Below are 14,385 nucleotides of genomic sequence, written 5' to 3'. Positions count from 1 at the left end.
CTCTTATTGGTCAAGTTTCAGCCGGGATCCCAATCTCAGCTGGCAAAATCCTGGTAAGGAAGAAGACAACATTGCAAAATGGCGCCGGATGTGAATCGATAACTCCGTTGTTGGCGAATTTTATCGAAAGAGGAAGACACCCTGCAAAATGGGAGACATAAATCTGGATATGATAAAAGACTTTTTCAGTCTCAAGCCGCTTTCTAGAGCCCACACACTGACAGACGCGAAAATAACCGGACGACACTGGGACCAAGACAACAGCAATTCGTACCGCCAAGAGTTCAAATTGGCAAAGAAGAATAATCCACAAAGGTGAGGAAATGGTTGCTTTTGGGAGCTGAATAATGCGATAGCTAGGACTTTATTTTCGACTGAAGCCTACGATAGACCCCTACCCCAGATCACTTTCAGTTTGCACAAGTAAACGAGGACAACTAACCAACAAAATATGCATCTCTGAAACAAAGTTACGGTATAATATGTTCACCAAATGCAGAAATGCCAATCTCTGAAGATCTGAAATCTGGTTTTTTGTTTTTACTTTTGAGTCAACCACCCCTCGCTTATTTCCCTACCCTCCTCCCCCCAAAATTGATCCACTTCCCCCCCCCCCACCCCCCCAATATCAACTCCACCCAACTAACCCACGGGTAGCCCAAGCTCTAGGAGCGTTTATATCATGTTGAGTAGCACAATGGCGTAAATTATAAAGGTTTATATAGGAATTTAATATGAATGTGGAACTGCATAATGTGTTTTGGAGTTGAAAATAAAGAACATAAATCTAACAAAAATTCCTTACCTTGCCTTCTTGCATTGATAACTTGTCATTGTTTGTGTGGCATACATGTATTTTGGCCGTTTCAGTGCAATTCCAATGGGTTTTAGGTTCCCACAGGGAAGCAAAAAAAAAAACTGAAAAGGCAGCCAGGCTACTACAGCTGTAAGTGCTAAGCAAAATGGCAGCGCTGGATTTGGATTTTGGAGAGGAATTTTTGTGTGTACTTTTTATTGGATAACAACAGCCTATTGTTAAGGAACAATACTTAGGATACATCTCAACTTACAAGGGCTTTGTGAATCGGGCCCAAGATGATTATTGGTTGAGGTAAGTATTCTTTCCACTGATCTTTCAGTGTGACAATGCCATCGTGGTCCGGTTGGGGGAGGGTGTTCACTTGCAGCTTTCCATGGTTACCTCCATGCTGACCATGAATGGCACAGGTTACCCTGCCAGCTTCCTTGGCACCAGTTCCAAAGCTCGTCTATTGCAAAGTGTTTAACCAAGGTGAAAGGTTAAACTGTGACCACAGTGATTGTCTTTCTCCCACCCACCCCTCTCCCAAAATCCCCCCACCCCTCTCCCCAAAACAAAGCAAAAACAAGTGTCTGCTGTCATTGAACTTGTTCATATTTTTTTCAGTCCCCCACCTTCTCCTGCATATGTTGGTGGTTACTGTTCAACTGGCCCAAAACTGGAGGACCTTTATGAAGAGATGGATCAACTAGAAAAGAATCCACCCCTAGGAGGTTCTGATGAAATACCAGCAGCACTGAGAGAAGAGGAAGCTACACATATCTTTGAGAACTACTCTTTTGATCACACATATTCTCCAGACCTTCCTATTACTGCCTATCGCCAGCAGATTTTGGATACTATTGAGAGTAATTCAGTCACAGTTATACAAGGTGTGTTTGAAAATATCAAATCAGGCAGTGTTTTTTGTCATTAGGGACCTTAAGATACTGGACGCAGCGGCCTTGAAGAACGCGGTCATGTCCGAGAGGGCATGGGTCGTGACCACCACCTTTACGCAGGAAAAACAAACCTTAAGATTTGCGTTATGCGAGGGGTGGCCAAAACGAGTAACAACAAACAGATTCAGTCAGAGATCAAGGGGGTTTCGCTGTTGTGACTTTGTTTAAGAAGACCCGAGAACTTTTAGCAGGATGCTATTTGGCTGACATCATTTCTGACGAAGAATTCGTGCTCCTCTATGACTGCAGCTTTTCAAAGAACTTAGAAATATCGTATGAAGAGTATGGAAGATTTAACCTCGAAGAAATGGCAGATTCAAAGTCAGAGCAGAGTTCCGCGTGAACAAACGTGACCTGCCACTTTTAGCAGAGTGGTTACAAATACCTGATGGCTTTGTATGTAACCAGGGATCCATTTTTAGATGGTAAATAAAAACATGAGTTGAAGAAAAAATGATGAGTATAAAATCCACACAGTGTGTGTGTTTATTACAAATTATTCGAAATAATGCAAAATCATTTTCTAGAGCGGTCCTAACCTGGCGCTGATTAGTTTCAAAAGATTAAAATGAAGTTTAAAATCAGAAACAAAGCAATACTCTGGTACTGGGAAATTTACCTGCTGTTCGGATTCCATTCTGAAGGCTCAACGTTCAACTTTCCCTCAATAAACACGCTAAAACCTGAATTATGAAAACAATTTAAAATTAATTTCAATCAAACAATTTAGGAATCTATTTTCTTATAAAAAGGTTTACAAATGTTGTGAAATCATGTATTTTTAATGGGAAAAAGTCGCAAAACTAACTCACCTTTCTGAGAGGCCGCCAAAATGAACTTTGTCACTGCTGCAACTGAAAACGGCGTTTTTAATCTTTCCTAGAATTCTATGTGATAAACCTTAAAATTCAAGAGGTAAAAATTTGATCACAGTAGCACTTTAAGATGGTGTGCTTGTTGAGATGTAATCTACTGAGCTATTGAACAGACTGAAATGTACAGTGTACAAATAAATATGCATAAAAATAATAATAAAATGATTATTGTTAACGTTATTTCTTTAATAAAAATAACACGATGCTTGAAGATTAAGAGGCTCAGAGTATAATCATTATCAAATTCACAAGATGTTAGAAGCAAAGACACAATCTTGTACTGCTACTCTATAATCTACATGTAAGGACATTTATTAGCTTGTTGCGTGAAACGTGTTCCCTTTTCTAAAACTCAGGAGCAACCGGCAGTGGTAAAACCACTCAAGTTCCTCAGTACATACTGGATGAGTATGCCAAAGACCAGCGCTATTGTAACATCATTGTAACCCAGCCCAGACGTATTGCGGCAATGAGCATTTCCAAGCGGGTTTGCCAAGAAAGAGGGTGGACTCAGGGCAGCTTGGTAGGCTATCAGATTGGAAGAGACAAGTGCATTAGCGAGGACACACGTTTGACATATGTCACTACTGATGTGTTGCTAAACAAGTTGATCCATTCCAAGAATATGAACCAGTTTACTCATGTTGTTCTGGATGAGGTGAGGGAAGATTCTTTTTCTTTTAATCTTCGCTAAAGGGGCTTTGTCAGTGACTTTTAATGTAGTACACATAAAACTCAAAAGTGAAAAGTCACACTTTCACTAACCTTAAGGGAATCCAGCTTTTTTTAACATTATTATAACAGCAGTACACTAACACAATTTAAAAGTGTCTGGCCACAGATGACATGGATTGTAATAATTGGAAAAAGCTGGCCAATGTGATTGACAGTATGATTGTGTAATATATATCAAAAGTCTCCTTTTTTTTAGGTCCATGAGCGTGACCAAAGCACAGACTTCTGTCTCCTGGTGGTGAAAAAATTGCTCAGAACAAACTCTAGGCATGTCAAGGTAAAAAATTAATGTTCATTACAAACTGGGGGTGCGACTTTATCTTTTTTTTCCCGTCATAAATACAGTTGATTTCAAGAACACAGACACTACAAAATAACATTGTTTACAATACTAACGATTGGTATAACTTACCTATCTAGTACCGCACATCGTTATTACAGTACGTTACACTGCCAGCCTAAATCTGCTAACAGAAACAATACAATTCTTGGTGCCCTACAATATTTATTAATATTAAAATAAAAATTTACACTTACATGGACGCTACGAAATAACACTGTTTACAATACTAACGGTTTACATAACTTACCTATCTAATACTACACGTAGTTATTACTAACAATAAATTACACAGCCTCAACCTACAATACAATTTTTGGTGCCCTACAATATTAATTACATGTAATATTAAAATAAATGTTTACGCTATACCACTAGGGGTAATTAAATCTGCAAGGCATTGGACGCAGGGTGCCGCTTTATCTGTGAAAGTGCCTTAAGTTTCAGAACAGTCCAGTCCCGGCCTTATCTTTTAACCACACCTGTGAGACTGTGAAGCAAAGGTTGTTTGTCATTTGTTATCTTTTTACCAAGAGAAAACATATCTTTCATTTTCTTGGAATAAATTTCCTGAAACATCAAAAAATCACTGAAGAGATGTACTAGTTATACCAGGTTCCCTTTTTTGTAATCTTTGCCCTATAACAATAATAATTAATATTTGTATGGCACAAATTAACATGTGCATATGATCAAATGCACCTAAACCTTTATGAGACTCTTTAAGGTAAATTTGAGGTGAATTAAAAAAGAAAAAAATGCTACAAGCACCACTGGGGTGGGCTGTCAGGAGCCAAGTTAATTACCTTCATCTTTTTGATGTTTACACGATTTTTTTCTCATAGGTTGTCCTGATGTCAGCCACCATTGAAAGTGACTTGTTCTCCATGTATTTTGCTGTACCTGTCAGGGGTAGGGTAGAGGGGGCTCCTGTTGTCACTGTAGATGGCAAGTCCTTTCCTGTAGTGGAATGCTATCTTGAGGATCTAAAAGATATTGGAGTAAGTACAGTGCTGGAAATAGGTTTTTGTGCTTATCAGGGCACTTGTCCTCACTTCTTTAGTTTAATCAGACATGAATTACAAAATTGTCAGGACATCAGTCTGTCTTGTACTTTTATCCATGACACATTCCATTGGTCTACATGATACATTAAAGAGTTTTGGCTGCTGCCAAAGTGTGAATTAACAGAAATTGAAAAAAAGGATAAATTATCTGATTTCACCTGCAGAGGATCCCGGATATTATTCCCGAGGAACCAGGAATTGATAAAGTTGGATATGAACTTGTGGGCCAGCTCATTCGTCATCTGGACGAGAGAGAACAAACCGAAGCTATAAGGTAAGAGCATGGGAAACTACACAGCTTTGTGAGAGTAAAAACAAACTGTGATATTCTCTTTGCTGCTGCATGCAGTTTGATTCATGATAACACTGGAACTACACATTCAGTAATGACATACACTGTATTGTCTACCGTCACATGATTTTTGGGAACTTTATTATTCTTGTTGTTCCCTTAACAGGCGAGGACAGCCAGTACATCGTGGAACAGTCCTCGTGTTTCTTCCCGGTTAGTGCATAATTATACTTGTATACATGTTTATGGAATCAAGTCCTTAATTTTTGAATTGGTTAGAGCTTTTGCCAAGTGGACTTTGTGCCCATACATGTCAATACTGGAGTGCCCCTTGAGACACAAAAAACATTGATGCCGACTTTAGATGGACATTGTTGAACAGAACAAAATTACAGACTTCTGGGTACAGCTGCTGCACTGTAGGTGTGTAGAATATACTAGGCCTTTGGTAAAAATCAACAATTTTTTTCCAGGAAAGCTCCCTTAATACATGTACTAAGCCCTTGCATTTGTTTTGCTAAAGCTATATACAAACCATGTGTATCAAAGTATTCGTGTTGTGGCAGATGACATTACTATATGGCATGTAAGTACACTGTAAGTCATGGCTTTCAGAACACTGCCTGTTTATTAACAGTTTGTAAATTTTGACAATAATGCTTGTCATCAGGTGAATTTGAAATCAAACAGATGGATCAGTTACTAGAAGATATGTGCAATGATCGCAGGTAAGTTCTTTCACAATCTTCCACTGTACCACCCGAGTGACATCGTAACACAAAGGCTGAATGCCTGTTACTGAACATAAAAATTAAATACTGTTTGTCAGCCTACTTCTTACATGTAAGTTGAATTTTCTGTAGTTTTGTAATTGGAGGACCCCTTTAAAGACGAATAAACATTAAGCTAAGTAGTGATAAATTAAGGTAAAGTACATTTGCATTGTATTCAATTTACCTTGCTCTCCACACCTACATACAGTGTATGTTAGTAGTGATGCATTATCTTTGTTTTCATTAAATGCAGGTTATTGATCCTTCCTTTGCATTCCAAAATCACCACTATCGAGCAAGCAGATGTTTTCAAGAAACCTCAAGAGGGATTTAGAAAGGTAGAGTAACCTTCGTAACTGATTTTCAGCAGCTCTCCCTGAGCAAATTATGCATAACACAAAAATTTGTCAACAGAAATTATTCAAGTTTTTACTATGTTATTGTTGTTGTTTGTTTATTTACTCATCAGTTCATCGATTGATCTCCATCAATCAATAAATATAGATCAATCAATTTACCACGGTGACCATTCCATTTGTTATTAAACATTTAATATTATTTTTTGGAACGTGGATGGGAGAAGTTACTTTGAGAAATTCATCAGTATTTCTTTCTATAAATAATAACGTTTTTGAAATTAATTTTTGTCAAATCTGAAGGCCAGCAGGGCTGAGTTGCTCGAAGCATGGTTAGCGCTAACCATTGGTTAAGAGATATTAAAACCTATAGGTTGTCATGGTATTTAACCCGGGTTAGCGCTAACCATGCTTCAAGCAACTGGGCCCTGGTGTTTTTGGATGTACATGTGACAGTTAAGGCCTTACCCAAATCTTTTCATATCTAGGGTCTGAGTTTTGTCCACTTCAAATTGAGTGGAAGAGGTTTTCCAGCAAATATGTTATTAAGTGGACATCATCTTTTTTTCTTGGTTTTTGCAGGTCATCTTGTCAACAAACATTGCAGAAAGTTCCATCACTGTTCCAGACATTAAATATGGTACAATATGACTTGCAGTGAATTGTATTGGTTCAAAGGCCTTTTATTAAGCCCCAGATTTACTTGGCAGCAGTTTTGCACTTCAAGGATTGTTTGAATTTCAGCTGAAAAAGAGCAAATTGTAACAATCCACAGCAGAATTTGTAACAACAGTTCCAAAGTGGTTCAGAATGTTATGTTGTACTTGTATTCTTGAAATGTTCAATTTTGCAGTGTAAAGAAAAATTCATAGCTTTATACTGTCAATAAGCTAGGGAAATTTATACGGGAACTCTGAAATCCCATTGGTGATTTTCAAACCTGACATGTAAATTTCAAAACTCCGCTCAAATTTCAAAAATATCGTTCATGCGTGACCTGGGTTGACTGTAAGTCTTAGCTGTTTAAGGATGCATTTGATTTGTAATTTTTAGAATTTTATTCTGTGTAAATTTCTTTGGTAAAGCGCCATGGACAGCTAGTGGATTATGGCATTCAAGAAATGTATTTTAATTTGATTGTACTGTTTTTTTTGTAAATGAAATTGGGAAATGTGTTTGTTAACTTTGCATTTTCATGTCTTTATTTTTGTAGTGGTTGATTTTTGCCTGGTGAAATGCCTGGTCTGTGATGCGGAAACAAATTATCAGAGTTTAAGGATACAATGGTCATCCAAAGCCAGCAGTACTCAGCGCAAAGGTGTGTTGTTTGTGTTCTGTTGTTGTAGGATATCAGAAAGTCTAAACAATTTGGACGGCCTATGGTTATTTCACTTCAATTCTTTAAGCCTCAGTATAAGGTAGTTATATCTATAATATCTAAAAAATTAATTATCATTGGCAATTATGCATGCACATGCATTTTGTCATGCCTAAAGAATGACCAGAAATAGTCCAAAATGAATGAAATAAATAATTTTTTGCCATCTTTTAAGATTTCTTTTACACCTCTTTTAGGTCGTGCTGGCCGTGTGTCTGCTGGAACTTGCTTCAGAATGGTGACCAGAGAGTTTTATGAATCATTTATCCCAGCATTTGGGATTCCTGAAATTCAGGTCTGTAGAGTGATGCTGTTTGCCTTGTAGTAATTCTTGCCTAATTGTTAAGGACAGACACAGAAGAAAACTTGTGTGTGTGTTTAATGTAGCTTCAGCCAACCATCTTGGTGTTTGTTATATTCTGCTACAGTACCGGACAGAAGTAACCTAACAGGGAACGCGTTACTGGAACGCTAAGGGAATGCAAAGCGGTACGCTTCAAGAATGCGTTCAGTGCAGCGTTTTCTGTTTGGTTTCTTCTGTCCGGTACTGTAATTGCCAGAATGTGTCTGCTCATTATCAAAATTAAGTCATGTACTATTGTTGGTACATGAGCATGACTTGCATGCATGGTTAAATTGTTCAGTCTGTAACTTAAGTTGATACTAATTGGCCAGATCAGTTTTGTCAACCTTCTTGAAACCTGCTTTTATGTTTGTTCAAATTTTGAATTTTTTATATTGGCTATGATTTTTGTTTTGTTTTAATTTTTTGTTTTGTTTTATTTGCCCATTATAAATACCAAACACTGCAAGTGTTTTTTTTTTGAGCTCGCTCCTGCTGCATCACAACATCATCTTCATTCATTTTAGAGAACATTACTGATAATATTGTTTCCTTTTGCAGCGATGCCCACTTGAGCACCTGGTATTAAAAGTGAAGTTGTTTGATATTGGTCCTCCCAAAGCCATACTGAGACTGGCATTACAGCCTCCTGACACAGATGATATTGAACGAACTGTCCTCCTTTTGAAACAGGTAACTAGAGCTGATGCTGGAGTCCTGTAGTTTTGAAAGCTACCATCCTGACCAAAGATGTTGGGATGATTTCCAAACTCAACATGAAATACCTCCCATACCTTTTGTGATTCAAAAGTTATGAAATGTTTAAAACACGAGGAGCAGTGTTTTATTGGGATTTAAAACCACGAGGCGCAGCCAAGTGGTCTTAGACCCAATAAAACACATGCTGCGAGTTTTTTGAACGGCTACAAAAACATTCCTGGAAAAGCGTGTGTCAAGAGAGTTCATAACAATGATGCTTTTGTGAATGTTGGAAATATGCATAGGATTAAAACGTTAAACACCGCATTCTAATAAGGAGGAGGTTTTATCGGGTTTTAAAACCACTGCACATGATGTTTTATCAACCATTTGATAGCTCAGTGTGCTTATGAATTGTTAATGAGTTTTTGAAGATAAAGTGTACGTGTACATGCATTAATTTTTATTATAATTGTAGGTTGGAGCTCTGACCATTTACATGAAGAACGGCACGATCAATCCTTGTAATGGAGAGCTGACGTTTATCGGCAAAGTGATGGGGCAGTTGCCTATCGATGTCCATCTTGGAAAACTACTGGTGTTGAGTTATGTGTTTGGTTGTCTTGAGGAATGTCTTGTTATCAGTAAGTGTCTTCAAAAAATGAACTTCCAAGTGAAATGAAAAGAAAAATGTAAATCCCTCAGCCCACTCGCTCTTTGACCTCTTGGCCTTTACACATACAACTCTATTCACTCTAACTTGATACCCCATGATCCTTTCAACCCTGAACTTGACCTGTAATCATTTATACTGTACTTGTAGGTATTTTTAAAGGAACTATTTGTAATTAAGCATAAATTTCATGTGACATTTGTATTTTTCTCAGGTGCAGCTCTGTCTTTGCAGTCATTTTTTGCAAACCCCTACAGGAAGGAGTTTGATTCTTACAGGTACACAAGGGTGTTTTTACATGTATTAACTTTGAAGGTTTATTCATAAATACCAAGTTTAATTCATTTGCCGCTCATTTTTTTGTTATTGTTTTCTCTTCTTGTACAGCAAGAAGATGGCATGGAGTAACTGGTCATACAGTGACTGCATCACAGTGCTTAATGCCTACAAGGTATTATTATATTTATTTTATTAGTAATTTTCATGTTGGCTCTGTGGTTGAATAGCCAGTCCACATGGATGGCGAATGAATACATGTACTTCTTAAAGGTAGTTAATTGACCTCTATGTTACTTTGTTATTTTATAGGAGTGGAACATGCTGAAAAGAAGAAAAGGATTCCCTAGGGTTAGTCAAACATTTACAATGTACTTTATGAAATAACTGTCAATTATGTATGGCCCTGCAATGCAGTAGCATCCGTGGCAGGTTTCAGCAATAAAATACTTCATCCCAGTTAATTCACGCTTAAAGAATTGAAACTGGATTAATTATACTTTAAGCTGCAGCCATGTGCATAGCTTCCCATGCAGATGTCCTTAGAGGTTTGCCACAGGGAGGAAACGCATGGCAAACCCCGAAGGACGTCTGCGTGGGAGGCTACCATGTGCAGGGCTTTCGTTTCATACCAGAAGCAAGAACTTTACATGACTGTTACCCGTAACACCTGTTTCAACTGAATACCTGTGAAGGAACCTTGATATTTAACGGGCAATCTTCATGATTGTAGGGTCATTTTATCCAGAAGCAACAAATTTTTACTAGTATGAATCTCAATGCAGACTATTATTTTAGTGCATCACTATTTCTGGCCCCTTTTGAGAAAGTTAATGAGAATTTGATTTGTATTATTTTATACAGGGAGAACACAACTGGTGTCAGGATAACATGATTCAGCCAGGTCGTATCAGAGAGGTAAAATAAATCCTCTTGTTGTACATGTAACTAAATATGCTTAAGCTTAAAGTATAGAGTTGGTACTCATACATGTATGTTGATCAGGATGAATTTGTTTACAGTCAGTGACACTGGCATACTCGCAAAAGAAAATCTGAGTTATCCCAACAGGAGTCAAACCTATGACCTTCTGGGTTCGGTTGTTCGAAAGCCGATTAACGCTAATCCACAATTAAAAGTTAACAGAGGTTTTCATCTCACTCATTAAAAATGATTTTAAAGGCTCATTTTAAGTTAATGATAAAGAAGAGTCTAACTAAAGGCAAAATTAAGGGACAAAAAAATCTTTTGGATGAATCCTCATGGATTAGATGTATACTCAAATCAAAAGTTCACATTAACCCAGGATTAGCTTAATTGGGCTATGAACATCATCTGTCATGCTTAAAACGTGACATCTCATTTCTTTGGCCATATTTTGTTGAATGGATGATATACTCCGGGTTCGCATGCGCCTTGAAAGTCCTTGAATTTGAAAATAAAAATTCAAGGCCTTAAAAGTCCTTGAAAATTGCAGTTAGTACTGGAAAGTCCTTGAAATATGTAGCTATTTTCATCCAACCTAGATTCTCAAGTGCCTGATATGAAAATATATGCTACTGGCAGAACAGTTTAAAATTGCAGTAGCAACACACAATAGTAAAACAAACAAAAAAACAAATAAAAGTGATCATTACACCTCTCCGAACGTCCATCAAGCGCCCCGCTCACACCTATTAATTATTCCTGTTCTTGGCTATAATCAATGCACTGATTGGTTCAATATCTGCAATGCTAAGATTCAATGAAATGTTTTGTACTATTCCCTCTTTCTGCGAAAAGCATGTGCTTCGCCTTCGAGTGCTTCGTTGTTTGCGTGGGTGCCCCTGGTCGGATTGTTTCACGGTAAAAGATTCACAACAATGGGCAAGTGTGCTTTCAGCGACTTGAAAGTCAAAAAACATCAAACACCGACATCACAGAAAAGGTCATTACCTGTCTGGCAGGCACACTCCCTACTATGAGGAACTGATTTGTTATTATATTGGCTTGATTTTGCACTGCATGGAGTCTTTGAAAAACGAAAAATGTGTCCTTAAAAGTCCTTGAATTTTAAGTCCAAAAAATGGGTACGAACCCTGTATACTGTATTTCTTGTTGGTTACTGATGTTTGAATCTTTAGGTTGATGAAGTTGTCAAAGAGTTGACCAATAGGCTCAAGGATTTTAATATCATCTCAATCAAGCCCCTTTATCAGAAGTAAGTTGTAATTTTGTTGCAAAAATATATTTAGTAATTTCTACTTGCTCGGCATCAGTGTCCCAAATAATTGTATTCACTTTCAGGAACAAAATGTTTAATAATTAAGAAACCAAAAGCATTTTTTCAGTGCTTCTACAGAGTTAATTTATGTGGTGTAGTGGCTAGAATATCTGATTTTCAACTTGACTTTCGATTATAAGCTCGCAGGGTCAGCATCATTGAAGAACAGCTCCCCCATAAACCTGTCAGCTGAATGTTGGCCAACAAACAGCCAAACAGATGGCAGACAAATTGCCAACAGTTGGTCAATGGATGACTAACATGTTGACCTTATTAATTTTTGAAATAGAGTCTCACTCAAATTAAAATATTGGACTATCTAACATGGTCTAAAGTTTGGGTTTCATTAAGGGCCAACCCGGCCACTGGCAAATTGACTGTCTGTGAACTCAACTTTGCCTAGCTGCTTAAAAATCTCAACCAACTTTTTCATTAAAAGATTATATCGGAGTGAACTATCCTGCTCCAGGTGCACTAACCTCTTGCCTAACTGTTTGAAAGAAATCTTAATGAAATCCCTGGTCTAAAATGTTGATCTCATACTGGAATGATAGCCTCACTGGTCTCATGTGAGCACCCTGTTAGTGGATGATTGAACATCTTTCCAGTGGTGTCCACTAATAAGCAGCTATTGTAGCTGACAATGGTAACTTCCAGTAGCTGCAGCTGTAACAGTGAAAATAAAGCAACTGACAAAGTCATGCACAACATTTCTTTGTAGGAACAGTAACTCTACTGAGAACATGCGAATCTTAAAGGTCAGTTTAGTGCTCATGTTTACAACATACATGTATCAGACACAACAAAGAGTGTTTCATCATATTTTTCAAATTTCCAAACGCCAAGAGATGTGTTGAAAACACCAAGTTGATGGCAAGTTTTTTTTTTTAACCAACTTGAAGGTGTTTGGAAATTGGATGAAACATTCTTTTACATGTTTTTTATAGCTTCTCAAACCGTAATTCTTGGAGAAATTCAAAGAAAAAGATCACCAAATTTTATGATTATAACGATCACATTTCCCAACCTCTTTCACAGTAGTGAATTTCTTTGTTTTCTCCTGATTTTGAGAATTACTTTCAAGTACCAATAATGTATGTAGAACCAGCGCATGCCAGAATCAAAGGTGCTCTTTCCTTTGTCATTTGTTTGTGTGTTTGTTTTGTATTGTTCTCTCGTTTCTTAGAGCAGCCTGGATTTTTTTTCTGAAATTCTACCAGTACGCAAAAGATTGATCATTATAATAATTTATTTATGAACATTTGGCAAATTTATGCCAACTTTTGCAATTTGTCAAGTATTATAAGACACTTTATTCTCCATTCAAGTTTAAGAAATCTTTACAAAAGTAATACATTGTTTTAGTGGTAGTTATTTTATTTCTGGCCTTCCTTTTCTTTGGCTTAACTATTACTTATTTCTCATTAAATGCAATTTACAAACCATGCCCAACAATTAGAGGATGAGATCGACTTTGTTTTTGTCCCTTCAGCTTGTGATCTGTGGTGCATTCTATCCCAACTACTTCTCCTCGACTGATATGGATGAAGCCGAAGTGATGAAGACCATGTCTGGCCATGATCCTTTCACCACTGTTATAGTAAGCAGGGATACTTTGACTTCTCATTCCTAGAATAAAGCATCTATAATATTGTTCTCCCATAAATTATTATATAGTAACTTACAATAGAAACAACAACCACGTTCGTCATTTACTTGAAGTTATTATGTCTGCTTGACTATTTCGCTATCAGAAATCCCGCATAAATCTCTTGCCGCCTTAATTATTTTGCAGGTCAGAAACATGCCTCCACATGGCGCTCTTTACCGTTCAGCAATTGCAAGAATGTTCCGCCAGTGTGGCAAAGGCAAAGCTCTCTTCTTTGAAGAAAGCAGGTGTGTAAGCTTGGTTTCATTTATGTTACTTAAAATCTTAAAGAATCTGCATAAATTAACTGAACGTTGCTAAAAGGGGAAGTATCACGCAAATTCGCTGTCATTTCAAAACCCAAAAATCTTTGTCTGTCAGCAGAAACAGAGAAATAATTGTCAAGTTTGTTATAAATTATCACCCAAGTGCAATAAAACTGTCAATTAGAGCCCCTAGCCAGAGACAGAGTAGGCCGGTATGGATTGAAACTTGAAAAATGTTAGGCTAATGTTTTTCAAGTTCTCGCATTTTTGTTTCCAAAATGCGCTAGAACAGATCACGAGTCGTTCCTTTCAAGAATTGAGTTGATTTCTTTCTTCTCGTCATTCTAGAATTATTTGTCAGCTGATTTGAATGTCTTATGTCATCATTTTTGACAAAAGATATGAAAAACCCCATGATACTTCCCCTTTAATTAGATTACTTTGTGCATAATTAAATGGTATTAAATATGCGAAACAATACAGATCATTATTTTGTTTGACCTGTTAGCCACTAGGTAGAGTATTTTACATATAATTTCCCCTCGTAATATCACTACTTGATCAAACAACAGTCCATGAGAATAGAGGAAATGATTGTAAACAGAAGATAAAATATCTCAACATTCAGATAAATTGTGAA

The 14,385-nt window shown here is 37.2% G+C and overlaps 1 protein-coding gene across 1 annotated transcript in view; it reads left to right on the top strand.

The window, feature by feature from the left end:
• The first annotated feature begins 38 nt into the window (after positions 1 to 38).
• LOC146478368 (ATP-dependent RNA helicase TDRD9-like) overlaps positions 39 to 14,385 on the top strand; it is a 31,883-nt gene continuing 17,536 nt past the window's right edge. Inside the window, exons 1-22 of the mRNA XM_085111905.1 lie at positions 39 to 315; positions 1,427 to 1,692; positions 2,993 to 3,294; positions 3,568 to 3,648; positions 4,557 to 4,712; positions 4,943 to 5,052; positions 5,237 to 5,283; positions 5,741 to 5,798; positions 6,097 to 6,181; positions 6,782 to 6,839; positions 7,413 to 7,517; positions 7,775 to 7,872; positions 8,482 to 8,613; positions 9,098 to 9,263; positions 9,507 to 9,570; positions 9,680 to 9,743; positions 9,881 to 9,919; positions 10,433 to 10,486; positions 11,692 to 11,768; positions 12,553 to 12,589; positions 13,324 to 13,431; positions 13,627 to 13,727. Of these exons, the coding sequence (XP_084968031.1) occupies positions 149 to 315; positions 1,427 to 1,692; positions 2,993 to 3,294; positions 3,568 to 3,648; positions 4,557 to 4,712; positions 4,943 to 5,052; positions 5,237 to 5,283; positions 5,741 to 5,798; positions 6,097 to 6,181; positions 6,782 to 6,839; positions 7,413 to 7,517; positions 7,775 to 7,872; positions 8,482 to 8,613; positions 9,098 to 9,263; positions 9,507 to 9,570; positions 9,680 to 9,743; positions 9,881 to 9,919; positions 10,433 to 10,486; positions 11,692 to 11,768; positions 12,553 to 12,589; positions 13,324 to 13,431; positions 13,627 to 13,727 (2,375 nt within the window). The 5' untranslated portion in view covers positions 39 to 148. The remainder of the gene's footprint in view (positions 316 to 1,426; positions 1,693 to 2,992; positions 3,295 to 3,567; positions 3,649 to 4,556; positions 4,713 to 4,942; positions 5,053 to 5,236; positions 5,284 to 5,740; positions 5,799 to 6,096; positions 6,182 to 6,781; positions 6,840 to 7,412; positions 7,518 to 7,774; positions 7,873 to 8,481; positions 8,614 to 9,097; positions 9,264 to 9,506; positions 9,571 to 9,679; positions 9,744 to 9,880; positions 9,920 to 10,432; positions 10,487 to 11,691; positions 11,769 to 12,552; positions 12,590 to 13,323; positions 13,432 to 13,626; positions 13,728 to 14,385) is intronic.

The sequence above is a fragment of the Pavona decussata genome, unplaced genomic scaffold (assembly GCF_977016875.1).
Source record: "Pavona decussata unplaced genomic scaffold, jaPavDecu1.1 SCAFFOLD_64, whole genome shotgun sequence".
Taxonomy (NCBI): Eukaryota; Metazoa; Cnidaria; class Anthozoa; order Scleractinia; family Agariciidae; genus Pavona; species Pavona decussata.
Note: the sequence above shows the minus strand (reverse complement) of the source record. Positions and strands in the feature narration are given on the sequence as shown.